Here is a 14,958-nt window from a genome sequence, read left to right as displayed (position 1 = left end):
AAACATATTGGCACATCCGAAACCATAATGTTTTGTTTAAAATGTTTTTGTAAATGATGACTCTACTAATACTCAAGGTTTTTATCCATTGCCCATCACACTGACCTTACTTACTCCTCTGTGTCGGAAATTCATTAATATGCATCTGCATTATCTGGGCATCTTTAAGAAGTAAACAAATTATTCTTATTCAGCATTCATTGGATGGATTTAGCTGTCCCTGCAGTGTTTGTTCTAATTAATCCACATTTATTCACAAAGATATAAATCCACAATTATTCACAGTTATCCTTTAATAGTAGTGTTATCTGTTAAGACCCACAGCGCTATTATCCCAGAGATTAGACTCTGACTGTGGTGAAGGATGAACGACCCTGATGCATCTCAAGAGAAACATTTCATTCTAATAATGCATCAAATATGTTCTGTCAGGGGAGACCGCTGGAAAAGAGGCAACGGCTAAACAACCTGTATTTGGTAGGGCTGTCAAGCGATTACATTTTTAATATCTAATTAATAACATGATGTGCAAATAAATTCATCTAATTAATCGCTAATTAATCGCACATCAAGTTTGGCTGTGAAATTACCCCCAAAAGATTATTTAAAGTCATTATTGTGTTAAATGAGGAAAGCATTAAATATACATTCCAAAAAGTAGATTTAGAAGTAAATGTTTGATTTGATTCAACATATCATTTATTACACATAAACTTTTAGGCTACAAGGGCCATGATTTTTTGTTTCAGAAGCTGCATCTGAACTGACATTTTGATATGTTTACAAACCATAACAGTTTGGTTACCAACATTCTTCAAAATGTCGTTTTAAACCTGTATCACTTTTTCATTTGTGAACCATTAAAGAATATACAAGTAAATAGTCATTGAATCATTAATTCATTCAAACAGCTGATTCTTTCAGGAATTAAGTAAATGTGACCCTGGACCACCAAACCAGTCACATGGGTAAAAAAAAAAAATTCAATTGAGATTTATATAACAAAGCTGAAGAGATATAACTATTTGAAAATCTGGATTCTGAGGGAGCCAAAAAATTTAAATATTGAGAAAATCACCTTTAAAGTTGGCCATTTATGTTCGCAATTGTGCTGCATTCACTCATAAAAATAAATATTTATTTATTTACGGTAGGAAATTTACAAAATATCTTCATGGAGCATGATCTTTACTTAATATCCTAATGATTTTTGGCAGAAAAGAAAAATCGATAATTTTGACCCATACAATGTATTGTTGCTATTGCCACGAATATACCCGTGCTACTTGTGACTGGTTTTGTGATCCAGGGTCACAAATGGTTCTCTTTATGAATAGGCCATTGAATCATTGGTTCACCTGATTTATTCACTCAATACATTAATTCAATCAGAAAAGAAACGCTGACTTGAAGTGGCGCTGCGCTGACCAATTGGTGTATGACATAAAAGTACGGAGCCGCCTGCTCTCTAATCGCTCTCGCGGTACTTACTGTGGTTCTCGGAGATGCACAACAGGTCTGCTGTGGCTAATGATTTATAATGAGCTTCTTTGTTATCAAGACAACAGATGCATAACTTGTTTTAAAGTAAAATGTTTTTATCCGTTTTTGCATGTAGCAGAACAGAATTAATATTTTTGCATTTTGCATAAAAAGATCCCAAACCTCTTTTACGTATATCGAAAGCATGTCTTTTTCATAAACTTTGACTTAACCACTGTGCCTGCATGTCTGCTGGATAAACAGCCTTTGTCTACCATGCGACATTATCATTATCATTATCATCACTATTCTCTAATTCACACTCTCAATTGTCATAATGTTAGCATGCAGCTCCAATGAAATGAACCGTTTTTCTCTTTTCAAGCTATATGTTACTGAGAGACAGATGGCCGGTGTGGGAGGCAACGAACCCTCAAGCTGTGGCTCTCTCATTTAAACAACCATGACTAAAGAGCTTCAGCAGTCAGAAAGGAGAACGAGAGAGAGAGTCAAAAGTAGATGTGAATCAGAGGCTGCTTCTGCTTACGGTCACTGATTATCCACCGTCGTCATCCTCTGAGGCAAGCTTGGCACATTCATGCCCACTCAGCCCATTGCTTTGAACATGCGGAAATACCTGCTCTCTCTGCTAAATTATTAAGCGTAGGCCAACTAATGTCGCAATAGCATTCTGGGCTCAAGCACAAATTATTGAGCTTTGATGCGCACTCAGAAAACACTGGGCCTCATTTTTTTAAAACTAGGTTGTTAGTAATGAACGAGTCCAATGATGTGTGCCTTTTTTCTTTTTTTCATTTAAACTCATCTTGGAGTTTGCCTTTGAGCTGATAAATTGATGGAAATCCTTCATCCACCAACAGCTTAGCAAAAGCCACTCTGTCTAATTTAGAAAACTCACACCTGGTTATTTACCTCTTATTTTCCCTTGCAGCATATGGGATGCTGATATCCTCAGGCGCATATGGAATGCAGTTTGTGCACTGATTTTTAATTTAAACTGCAAAAATATGTTTAACTTTTAACAGGATAGTTCAACCAAAAATGACAGTTTTGTTATCATTTACTCTTGCTCATGTCATGCGAACTCATATGACTTCATTTTGAGGGCTGTTTTTCATATGGTTTTAATGAACAGGAACTGACGCACAAAATCACCTCAAAACACATTGTGTGAAAAATTGCCTTTCTTGTTTTGTGTTGCACAGAGGAAAGGAAGTCTTAGGGTTTATCTTCAGTTTTTTTCTTTAAATGTCCATTTAAGTGACAAACTGTTGTACCTCTAAAGGTATAGTTTTTGCGTATTTCCTTTTGTGAATGCAACAGCTTAAGATCTCCTAGCTTGAAGAAATTAATATTGAGGACATTTACAGGCTTTCTTTGAGCAACACCTTATAAAATGGTTTGTTAGATACAATGTTTTCTCAAAACCTTTTATGTTAAGACTGATGAATTCCTCGTTATGTAAACAAACCAATCAATTCTGCTATAATCATTCTAATGTTTCTATTACAGTGACCCAGCCATTGCAAAATTGGCTCAGTTGTGAATGCCCATGAGGTGTATGTTGTAAACAGACTTTCTCCACAGCAGCCTTGTGCTGTGTTTATCAGTGCTGAATGCAGTTATAAACAAATTAATTGGGATTGTTGTGGTTTGCTATGTGAAGAGAAATAATGTTTCTCAACTTAAAGGCCATGTGAAATTATGTTTTGAACAATTATATTTTCACCATAATTTGTCTAGAAAATGTAATTTAACTTAAAGGTCACTCCCAGAATGTAAAAAAAAAAAAAAAATCGTCTTGATGGGATGTGTAATAGCTAAACAAAATATGCAATTATTTCATCACTCATATATCGGGCATAAAGATGTTCCTGTTAGTATAATCTATAGTTATAACATCCCCTGACCTTCCAGATGTCTTAAATGTTAGCTTGTTAAATTTAATCTTGTCTTGGCTCTTCAATGCATGCCAGGGAAGAAACCAGCCCGAGCATACAGTAGGATTGTATTTAATCATTTCATATTCTCTGCTTGATGCCATATGAGCTCAAATCACCCCCTGGACTGCTATGACTAAGCTCTTGCAAGTTAAAATGCAAATTGAAAAACATCTAAACCTTTTTTATACCACAAACATGCACAAGCTTTAAGATCTTATGCATAAAGGTTGTGTCTGTACCATAAATTAGCATCAACACAGTCTCAGATTCCTCACACTTCCCAGGGAAAAACCGCACCATGTTGTGAGCTTCCACAGAAAGTCTAGATCTGCACTTCTTGCTTCCTGAAGAAGAAGAAAAAACTTTTATGCTTTTCTCTATAAATAATTCAAATATATCATAACGTCAGCAGAATTGAAAACACTACTGTGTAGTTCACAATGTTTTGCATGCACGGGCTCTTTTTTGTTTTGTTTTTCTAGTAGTAGTTTTATCTGAGAAAGCCTAAATGCATTGAAGTGCTGTACAGAGTTGTGGTGTAATTTTCAGGTTGCAGCTCAAATTTAGCCTCGTCATCCTAAATGTGCTTTTGATGAGGTGTCAGGTTCTCTCGCTCTGGAATAATTGGCCGAACCCCCCGTGACCTCTGGGGTCGCTTGCAGGAGGTGTTGAGCTCTGTGAGAAGATTGTTTGCCCAAGGAGATTAGGAAAAGAAGGGGGAAAAGTTCACCTATGTACTTTAATATCATGTAGATTTTAATGCATCAGGTTTCACTTCTGTTGATATTAGATGTCTGAAGCTCTATTACATTTTGATGATAATTCAGTGTCTTCACTGTCTTGCTGTTTGGTGCCAGTTCTGTCTAATGTACTGTCTATTCCAATAACGTAGCCTCTTAACATGCAGAGGATGGTATTTGAAGGAAAATGATGTTGATATAAAGCTCTTTTTCCATTTAGGACGGCTTGACGCCCCTGCTTTTGTCAGCTAGACATGCACACGCAGAGGTCTGCCGGAGCTTATTGGACTGGGGTGCTGACATCAATGCTAGAGACAAAAATGGCAGGTATGTTTCTAGTTATCAGTCATAATATAGAGAGACTGCTAAAAGAAAAGTTTTTTAGTTTGTGGTTGTGAGCTCAAAAGTGAGCTGAGTACACTAAATTGGAATGCTAACAGTGCAACTAAACTGTGCATATCATAATCCATTTTTATACAGAACACACTACCGTTCACAAGTTTGGGATCAATATGATTTTTGTTTTGTTTTTGAAGTGTTTTATGGTCACCAAGACTTAATTTGTTTGATGAAAAATATTCCTATGATGGCAAAGCTGAATTCCAGTCTTTCAGAATCTGTCAGAATCTGTCGGAAATTATTCGAATAAGCTGCTTTGGCGCTCAAGAAACATTTCTTTAAAAAAAAAAATCTGGATTCTTTGATGAATGGAATGTCCAAAAGAACAGGATTTATTTCATTTTTATGTGAAATAGAAATCTTTTGTTCTAAATGTCTTTACTGTCGCTTTTGATCAATTTAATATGTACTTTAATGCACAGTTTAGCTAAATAAAAGTATTAATTTAAAAAATATCTATTATCCAATCAGAACCGCAGTGATGTTGGCCAGTGAGAGCAGCTGTCCGGCGGCTGTCGAGTTTCTGGTGCAGAGGGGAGCTGACCTGCACATGGTGGACTCGCTCGGCCACAACGTGCTACATTACGCCAAACTGTCTGGCAGCAGCGAGGTCCGAACCATTCTCAACAATGCCCTCCACAGACAGCAGTCGGAATCAGGTAATTTAAAAGTGAATATCAGTGTGATGTCAATTTAAACAATTTAGCTTTGAAGTTGTCATTTCAGATTATGATTAAAATACCAATGGTCATACTTTACAGGTACATTCCTCTCCATGATGCTTAAAGTCACCATGAAATAAAAATGGAAAAATTTTGGGGAATATTGCAGTATTCACTATAAATAATTGATCCGTGCACATTATTTTTGTTTTAAATCATGTGCCCTCATAATCTTTAATCAAAATACCTTCTCCCTCTTGCAACGACACCTCTTCTCTGCTGGTGACATGGTTTACTGGTGCGATCAACCCTATATTTTATTCTGGTTTAAACAGCCGTTTCACTCGAATATACATCACAATAGGGAATAAAAGACTAACGCAACTTCCATTTCATGACGACTTTAATTAGTGCTGAATAATACTAATGAAATACATGTATTTGACATCTATTCGTTTTGTGGAGCTGCGTATAATTCCGCATAGTACGATTACTAGCATGTAGTTATGTGTATCATGGGCAGTATAATGTAAAGTGTTCTTGTTCTGTAATAACCAGAAGACCTTCCACTCAAAACTGAAGAACATTAATGGATTTCTTCACAAACTGTTGCAAGAACCGTTGTTTGCTTAAGCAATTTTGCACAAGCTAGAGTGCTGCTGTACTGAATATCACATCAGTGCAGCTGTGATTTGGCTGTAAGCACAAGGCAGCTGTTGGTGAATGTAAAATATACACTGGGATACACTGAGGAAAGCTTGAGTGCCGAAATGTCAGTTTTTTTCCCCCAATGGCATTTAATAAAAGAAACCAGTTGATAATATTTGTGCATGTATCATCACCTTAAATGTTAGATTCTGTTTTCTTTTCTGTCCTCAATTTACACACAGCTTATTGGCTCAACATTGCCATCTAGTGACATTTTCTTTTCTTTTTTTAAACCATGCTTTCACACATCCAACTTTTTGCAAAATTTCTCAGATCTGCTTGTGAAATAATGAAAAAAGGAAAGATTAAGACTGAATAACAAATGTCAGCACCAGGCAATGACATGCCATTTTCATTTTCCCCTCATAACCACACTCCATGTTTTCCCCTCCTGTATCTTTGCATGAGCAGATAAGAATTCGACGAGAACCCCTCAGGTAAGCAAGTTAATTTTCATTTCATTCATTTTCATCCCCTCAGACTTTGATGGTTTTCCTCATTTTTTGATTGACAGAACCTGCAAGTTTCTCCATAGACAATTTAAATTCACATTTTAACTGAATGCTTAGTTCACTTGGAACAGTAGTGTCAGCCTCAAGCCAGGTGTTTTGATTGAATATTCCTTTATTTTTACATTTAACAAACATTCCCACAATGCACTTTTAGAGAAACCTGCACTGGCATTTGCCTCACCCTGTAGTGATAGTCTTCTTTTCCCAAACTAAGTGTGCAGTGTTTATTTCACTAACCACTTAAACACTTTACTTCGTCTTTCTCTTTCTCTCTCTCTTTTTGCCACTCTCTTTATCACGCACACAATCTCAGCATGGTCAAAAGTTAAATGAGGACAGAAGCTCCACTCCCAAAAAGAGAAAAGCACCTCCTCCTCCCATTAGCCCAATCCAGGTAAAGGCACACAGTGCTGAATCTGTAATCGCTAATGATCTCTGCACTTTCTAAAAGCTTTAGACGCAGTTCTTTATGTAATTACTTCTGAATATTCATCTGATAACAATTTTTCTGTATCCATATTGGCTCTTACTGTCTCTAAGCTTAGCCTCACTTTTACGCTATCCTTTGTCTTATTTTTCAGTCGGCTGGTATCATCTCACCACCTTATTTTACTCCAACTGATACTCCTTTGTCCAGCAAAAGTGATTCTTCCAAAAGATTCAATTACAAGGTAAAATATGGAAAGAGCATTAATGGGTATTAGTATTAATAAAATATATAATGTATGTATAAATCAAGAAAATATTTATTATAATATTGATTGTAATCATTTGTGCCTTATTATTTATTATAATATTGATAACAATAAAAAATATAAATAAAAATATCCTAAAAAATTATTTTGTAACTAGTAAAAAAAAAAAAAGAAAAAGCTTAGTCTCAAAGCTTAGTCACTGCCTACCAAATTTTACCAAATAGCATTTGAACATGCCTATAATGCCCAAAATACTGTCTAGGTAGACAGCTTATTAGGTTTTGAAATATTGTCTGTGGTGAAAAAAAACAACACCTGTGTTAGATAGTTAATCCATAGGCATGTTGCGGTTATATTTTGTTCATTATTTAATAACCTGATTAACTGGGAGTTCTTCACTTCCTGTTTGTTGAGGAGGAGGAGCTGAAAAGTACTGTACTGAAGGATGAGATCGAGAAATTGCATGAGGAAAAGAGCATGCTGCTAGAGACCATTGAAGATCTGAAGCAGATTGTGGAGCAGACTGAGCCCAAGGCGAGTACCGCACAACCCTTTAATATTCCTTCATGTGGCAGCTGCTTTGATCTTCAGCCACTTTTGCTCTCTGGAACCCATTTTAACAGCTGCATTTTTACTGGCCCTGGCCAGGTGAAGGACCTTGCTTTAGGGGACACAAAAGCAGACTTCTCATCCACACCACCAGTCTTGGCCTCGAACTTGTGGATGAGTTTTGTTTAAGTTTGTGCACTCTGTTTGAATTTCGACTAGTGACGCAAACCCGTGGGTCTTTTGTAAGCATTGAAAACCTAAAAATCCAGAGACACTGTGTTTTGTGTTCAGTAATGATGTTCTTCAAAACAGCCTCTTATGTTATGGAAATTTTGTGGTGGCCTGCATGACTTCTCTTAGTGTAGTATCAGATCGTAAGGAATCAGTTTGTCGTTCTCAAGTGAGATTTTGATGTCTAAAGCCCAATTAAAAGGATATTGTAAAATAATCTCTTGATGTCCTCCTGTTTTGAAACAGATGGAGCAGTCTGAGAATGCAAATTTGTCGTTGATTGCAGCACTGCAAGCAAAGATAGCCTCCCTCTCCCTGGAAAACCAGCAGCTTGCCCAAATAATAAAGGTAACTCACTGTAAAAAAAGTCACCTTAAAGCTGAAATGTGAATTATAATTTTTTTCGTAAAATAAAATAAAACGTTGTCGGTTACCTTCTTTTTGAGCAAGTATTGCCATGTCGTGCCAGTCATTGCCATGTTAAACTGTCAGTGGCCTGAGTTTGGGGCAGTACTGCCTGTATACATTTTTACAAATCTGTTTGGTGGTTGGAAATTGCACAAAGCACTTTTAAGTTATGAGTATTTGGAAATAAAGATGTGCATTGCAAGTCATTATCTTGATTTTCAAGAACATTTATCTTTTCTCACCGAGCAGAAACGTCCAGCTCCTCAAGGAGAGGAAGGCCATGGAAATTCCCGTCCAAACAGCATCGAATCCAATGCCTCGTACCACTCCACCCGTGCTGATTTTGAGCTCTCCAGTGATCTGCACATCCACACCGGTGATGAAGAGGATCTTTCGGAGATGTCTGCTCTGGACATTAGCAGTTCCTCAATCAAACATGAGATGGAGGAGGATGTGAGGTTGAGTACAGATAAAGAAATCGGACTGCTACGGGATGCGCTGGAGAATCTGCAGGCTAAACTTCTAGAGTCCAGATTGGAAAACCACTCCCTTCAGGCCAGACTCAACACTGACTTTGAGAAAATTGAAGTTGCGTCTAAAAGCATGGACGAAGATACCCAAAAATACCAAGAATCTTTGCAAGAGTTACAGCTGAGGGGAGATTCTGTGAGTCCACAAGAGGACAATGTGGTGCAGAAGTTTCAGTATTTGAAAAGCTGCCTGGAGCAGGAGGTCAAAGAACTGAAGGGAAAGTTGGCCAGATCACAGGAGGAGCAAAAGCAAGATGCTTGTTTGATAAGGGATCTTCAGGCTCAGCTCAAAAGTGTCAGCCTATCCGAAGTTGAGCGTCAAGAACTAAAGAACACCTACAACGCTTTGGTGGAGAACATCAACCAGGAGAAGACACTGTTGATTGAGAAGTACAAAGAGTCTCAAGAGGAGATCAAGATGCTCCAGGAGGCCCTTCGTGGCACTGTGCCAGTGGAGGCTGCTGCCAAAGACTTCGAGGAGATGAAGGCAGAGCTCGGCGAGATTATCGATGGGCTGCAGCGGCGGCTTTTGGAGCTCTCAAAGTCATACAGTGAGGCCAAAAGCGAGCTTAGCGCTGCCCGCAACCAGCTGCAGGCCAAAGAATCAGAGCCTAAGGACAAGGCAGACGTGGTCTGTGTCACCAAGGAGGAGCATGAGCAGAGAATTCAAGAGCTGACGTTCAAGATGAAGGACATGCAGAACGTTGTGAAGGACACTGAGGCTAAGCATCAAGCAGCGCTAAAAGAAATAGCCCAGGTTAAACAAGATGCCGAAAACCAGGCTCAATCGTCTGTAGCCATTGCAGACCACACACAGGTCGTGGCATCCTTGGGGAACGCTATCAAGAACCTAGAGTTGGAAGTTGAAGTTCTTAAAGAGCAGCTCGCCCAGAAGACCTTGCAGGTCGACGCTTTGCAGAACAGACTGACAGTTGAGAAGGATGTAACTCCAGATGATTCATTATCCCGGCTGGAATATGAGCAGATGAGGGAGACTCTGGAGGGTGAGATAAGTCACCTGAACCACCTACTGAAGGATGCTCTCAGGAAACAGGATGAGATGGCCCTGGAGGTGACCGCTGCTTGGCAGGAGGTGAGGGACGGCAGGAATGAGAGAGAAGCGGCGCAGGAGCTGGCGGTTTGCAGGGAGCAAGAGTGCAGTGCATTGAATACCAGGTACAAGGAGGCTCAGGATATCATTGTCCAGCTGAAGAAGCAGGTTGAGAACCATGTTATCTCAGAGAGAGAGAAGAATAAAAAGGTGCTGATTGTTCAGTTCTGTCTAAATTGATGCAGATGGTGTCATATTAAAACCTAATGTGTCATGTTTGTTTATTATCTACAGATTGATGATCTCTCAAAGGAAATCATGAAGTTGAAGGATGCTCTGAACAGCCTGTCACAGCTGTCGTACACCACTAGCACCCCTAAGAGACAACAGAGCCAGCAGGTGGACTCGCTCCAGCAGCAGATCAAACAACTGCAATATCAGCTTTCTGTATGTTACTAATCTTGTTCTGCCATAAATTAGCAAGGAATCTAATGCTCTGTTTCATTAAAGATAGCAACTCAAAGGTTCAAAAGTTTGGGGTCGGTAGTTTCTCATGCTCACCAAGGCTGCATTTATCTGACCAAAAATACAGTAAAACTGTAATATTATAAAATATCATTACAATTTAAAACAACTGTTCTCTTTTGTGAACATATATTTTAAAATGTGATTTATTCCTGTGATGGCAAAGATGATTTCTTTAGCATGTCACATGAGCCTTCAGAAATCATTCTAACATGTTGATTTGGTGCTCAAGAAACATTTCTTATTATTATTAGTGTTCACAGTTCTGCTGTTTAATATTTTTGTGGGAGCTATAATACATTTTTTCAGGATTCTGATAAATAGAAAGTTAAAAAGAACAGCATTTATGTGAAATTGAATATTTTGTAACATTATAAATGTCTTTGTCACTGTTGATCAATTTAGATATAAAAGTATCATTTTAATTTAATTAATTTCTGGCCCCAAACATTTGAACGATAGTGTTTAATATATAGCAGCATAGAAAATGTTGTTTGTTGTTTTTTATGAGCATGACAGATGCATCATACATTCAATTTAGGGCTCAAAATAGCTCTTCAAACAAATAACAGTATTTGCTTTTTTTGTCCTCTAGGAGTCCAAGAAACGCCATCATGAAATTGTCTCAGTCTACCGGATGCACCTTCTTTATGCTGTCCAGGTCCGTATTGATTTCTGATCAGTTTTTTATTACAGTGTGTACACATGATATATTGACATTTAAATGTTTCCTCTGTTAAAGATACTGCAATGTCATAGTACCACTGTTATAACAATATTTTATATATTTATTTAATAATATTGCACTTATTCCCATCCATATACTATAGTAGTAAATTATTTCAGTTTTTTTCTCACAGTTCAGAATATAACTTTTAAACACTGAAACCTTTCCTTTTAGGGGCAGATGGATGAAGATGTGCAAAAGGCTTTGAAACAGATACTTGTAATGTGCAAAATGCCAACCGAGGCCAAGTGAAGGAGCCAGTATTGCAGTTGTTCATGATTTGCCAAAAAACATTGATCAAAGGAAATTCATCTGAGAACTAAAGCCCAGGATCCATCAATCAGAATGACACATGTTGTCAAGCATTGCAATTGAAATCGTCATTGGCTTTCCCCAGATATTTTGGAAACTTACAGCGAACTTGAGTGATTTACGAAAACAGGAAGACCATTGATGTGCGCACAATGTCTTACCTCATGCAGTGCCAGACAAAAACACAATCTACAGTCAATGATTTTCTGAAATCTATTTTGAAAACAGTTTGTATTTTTGTATATTGTCAAAGAATTTGATCAGTATTTGATCCTGTTGCAAGGTAATCATTTTTTTGTCAGTTTGCATTGAGGTAGAATGCAAAAACAAAGCACAATGTTCTAGTATGTTTGCCTGCAGATCAGTTCATCACAGTGCACCTTTTACAATCATATTTTCTTTCTTTTTCAGTTGTAGGATGTGGACTTTCTCAAATTGCAGCTACCTGTAGTATCTACGTGCTGTGAAAGTGAAGTGGCTCAGTGTTGTTGGATATTGTGACCCTTTTCAGTAGTTTTTCAGAATTCTCCACTTTTTCAGAGTATGTGCTTTACAAAATGTCTATCCGCCAAATGCACTTTCTTCAGTCAGTAGTCAGTCTTTCTTTGATACCAGTATTTACCTGCCATTTTCATGACACCTGATGGGCTGTGTCCATGTGCCTCTGCTAATTTTTTCGCCCATGGTAATGTTTTGGAGACCATAACATTTGAAGCTGCACTATCTTTCTTTTGCATTCTGCTTGGTTCAAGCCTTCTGCACTAAAACATTTTAGTTTTACAGTTGAATTTGCCTGCACATCCTAAATATGTACTGTAGTCTGTAATGGTAATGAAGTCATCACACCTTAAACAATTACTGTAGTTAGTTATAAACTAAAGGCTTCAGTGACACAGTGAGGGGTGAGTTAACCCTAGCACTTCAGTGTAGTTGTGGTTTTTACAACAAATAAGGTTTGGAAAAGAAGAGATTGTAGTTTGTCAGTTTAAGGATAAACACACTTCCCCAATTTAGGAGTTACTTAAATGTGGGTCGTACGAAGGATTTTTTGACACCTAAAGAGTAAACACGCTTTATTAGTTACAAGAAATATACAGTAGCACTTGAAAACACGCTATTCACCTGTAGAGCATGGTTTAGATGTTATTTTGTCCATGCACTAAAGCCTTGCTCATTACCTGGTTTAGTATAATTTTGTAGCTTTTTGAATGTAATTTGAGGAAAGCATATAAACCTGTTTATAAGGAGTAATTGCTTTCATAGAAAATATAGCAGAGTTTTGTATGACGTGTATTAGGTGTCCATTACCTATAGAATTTGCCATCTTTGCTTTTTGTTTATCCGTTACCTTTCCTGAGAACCATTGCATTACTAAACGAGTTCATAATATACAAAACCACATTTGTCAGAGATCATATAGCCCCAGTTACATCAGAAAATATTTCACAAGTATCTGAAGTGAAGAGTTTGCATGAAAAAAAAAAACCTGCCTTGTTGAATACCTATGATATTGTCATTGAGCTCTTATCTATCATATTTCATGATCGGTTCATTGTCAGTTGAGTGTTTTTGTCTATTGTATTTGTTATTGACTCAGACAAAAAGTATTTTTGCTTAGTAATTAAACTTATGAATTGGTTCTTTTTTTGTTGTCAAAGTTTTTGTTATCAAAGTAAAAAAAAAAAAGCATAAAAGATTGTTTCAGGCTTATGTAAGACCTTTTTGTGCACCAAAATTCTTTTCAAGTATTGATTCTTAATTTGTATTCTACAAATGTGAATACAGCTTGAAATACAGATTGACAGCTGCAGGAAGAGCACAGACCTGGCTTCAATTGTATGGCAAATGGTGATTCTGCATTGAGTTTTTATTGTTATTGTTTGGTTTTATTGTATATCGGCTGGAACACATTGTACATTGATGCTCATGTGCTTCTTGTGCGTCATCAATTGCTGTGAATTCTAACTAGCTCTTAGACCTTAGGAGTAACAGTTTTGTTGTAACACTTTACAATAATGTATTATGTTAGCAGTTAATACATTAACCAACATTAAGTCACAATTACAGTACTTCTATAGCATTTATTAATCATATGAATCATTTGCATTAACAAAAATTAATAAACACTGTTAAAAATATATTGCTCAGTGTTAATGTTTGCTAATGTTTTTGCATATGTTGACAAAAGAGATGTTATTGTAAAGTGTTCACAATTCGGTAAAGCTGAAGTAATGGCATTGCTGTCATATTTAGAAAGTTGTATAACAATTTGAAAACATTTCCTTGAGCTGCCAAAATAATACTGTACAAATTGAGGATTTTCATATTTTACATGCCTCTATTTTGCAAAGGTCTCAAAGAGAAAACAAACACACGAACTACAACAGGCCAGCATGTGAGTTCCATTTCCTGTTGGTAATTTCATGAAATTGCTGCTTTGGTGAAGAAGGCCACTGTCAATGTTTTTTAGATGTCATTTTGGCAAGAAGAGAAGCTGTCAGCGCCTGAAGGCCGAACCAGGGACAATAGACCATCTCACTCTGAGCACACAGCATCAGAATGTTCTTAGATGTCATGCCAACTGAATTCTGGGTAATGTCACCATGGTACCCTGTGGTATGACTCCTTTAAAATGTTCCTTTATAGCTTTGTCCTTAGACAGTATCATCTTACTCAAACAAGTGGACACCACATTAGAGCACAAGCCAAGGCAAAAATAGCATTAGCTTTACTTGGACACAGATTAGTTTTAAGATTTTAAGCTATATTATTCTTCTCCTGTCCCAAGAATGTGCTATAGCTTAATGTAGTACAGTACACCAAAAGTAATTGTTGTTTCAGCTAGATGGTGCTGTTGATCAATATTACTTAGAAAAGCACTGCAGGCTACAATAATGATAAAGCATTAAAGTCAAATATGCAGCCATTCAAATAATATTCAGAGGATAACGGAGTTAAAAATAAATGTTATTGTTTTAATTTATTTTTTATGTTTCATTTTATCCTGGTATGTCCATGCTGTATTGTTTTAATATATTATTTTATGCATTTAAAAGCAAATATAACAGAAAAGCCCATGCAAAATGAATTTGAACATTTAAAATAGTTAAGTGTTTTTATAATCTTCGATCTATGTCGATAAATAGCCTATATGTAAGCAATAAGTTACCGAGAGGTTGACCGTGCTGTATCGTGAATAAGTCACGGCTTTAGGTGCCCTGCAACCCCTTCAGCCGTGACCTAAAGTACTAGCAATTGAGTAAGTTACCTTATTGCTTTTAGAAAACGGTTAAGTTACCACACAATACAAATACTAAAGCCAAAATATATTTATCAATGCAACTTTCATGAAGTAAAATCACTAAAAACCTTCCTTCGGCTGAAAAAAAAAAAAAAGAGTCACTAACCATGAACAGCAACAGAAGTTACATTATTTCGCTATTAGATGCAACAAAGACTGTCT

At 37.0% G+C, this 14,958-nt stretch overlaps 1 protein-coding gene across 5 annotated transcripts in view; it reads left to right on the top strand.

The window, feature by feature from the left end:
- The window catches only part of rai14 (retinoic acid induced 14), a 45,740-nt gene extending 32,605 nt beyond the window's left edge, over nucleotides 1–13,135 (top strand). For 2 of the 5 annotated variants that reach the window (XM_082141908.1, XM_082141907.1), the window contains exons 8-18: nucleotides 4,407–4,513; nucleotides 5,057–5,244; nucleotides 6,367–6,392; nucleotides 6,781–6,861; nucleotides 7,049–7,138; nucleotides 7,577–7,696; nucleotides 8,189–8,290; nucleotides 8,600–10,141; nucleotides 10,226–10,378; nucleotides 11,052–11,117; nucleotides 11,358–13,135. In XM_082141908.1, the coding sequence (XP_081998034.1) occupies nucleotides 4,407–4,513; nucleotides 5,057–5,244; nucleotides 6,367–6,392; nucleotides 6,781–6,861; nucleotides 7,049–7,138; nucleotides 7,577–7,696; nucleotides 8,189–8,290; nucleotides 8,600–10,141; nucleotides 10,226–10,378; nucleotides 11,052–11,117; nucleotides 11,358–11,435 (2,553 nt within the window). In that variant the 3' untranslated portion in view covers nucleotides 11,436–13,135. The remainder of the gene's footprint in view (nucleotides 1–4,406; nucleotides 4,514–5,056; nucleotides 5,245–6,366; nucleotides 6,393–6,780; nucleotides 6,862–7,048; nucleotides 7,139–7,576; nucleotides 7,697–8,188; nucleotides 8,291–8,599; nucleotides 10,142–10,225; nucleotides 10,379–11,051; nucleotides 11,118–11,357) is intronic. The other 3 variants (XM_082141909.1, XM_082141911.1, XM_082141910.1) reach the window with 3 other exon arrangements.
- The last annotated feature ends 1,823 nt before the right edge of the window (nucleotides 13,136–14,958 follow it).

This window comes from Leuciscus leuciscus (genome assembly GCF_965113295.1).
Source record: "Leuciscus leuciscus genome assembly, chromosome: 16".
Classification (NCBI taxonomy): Eukaryota; Metazoa; Chordata; class Actinopteri; order Cypriniformes; family Leuciscidae; genus Leuciscus; species Leuciscus leuciscus.
Note: the sequence above shows the minus strand (reverse complement) of the source record. Positions and strands in the feature narration are given on the sequence as shown.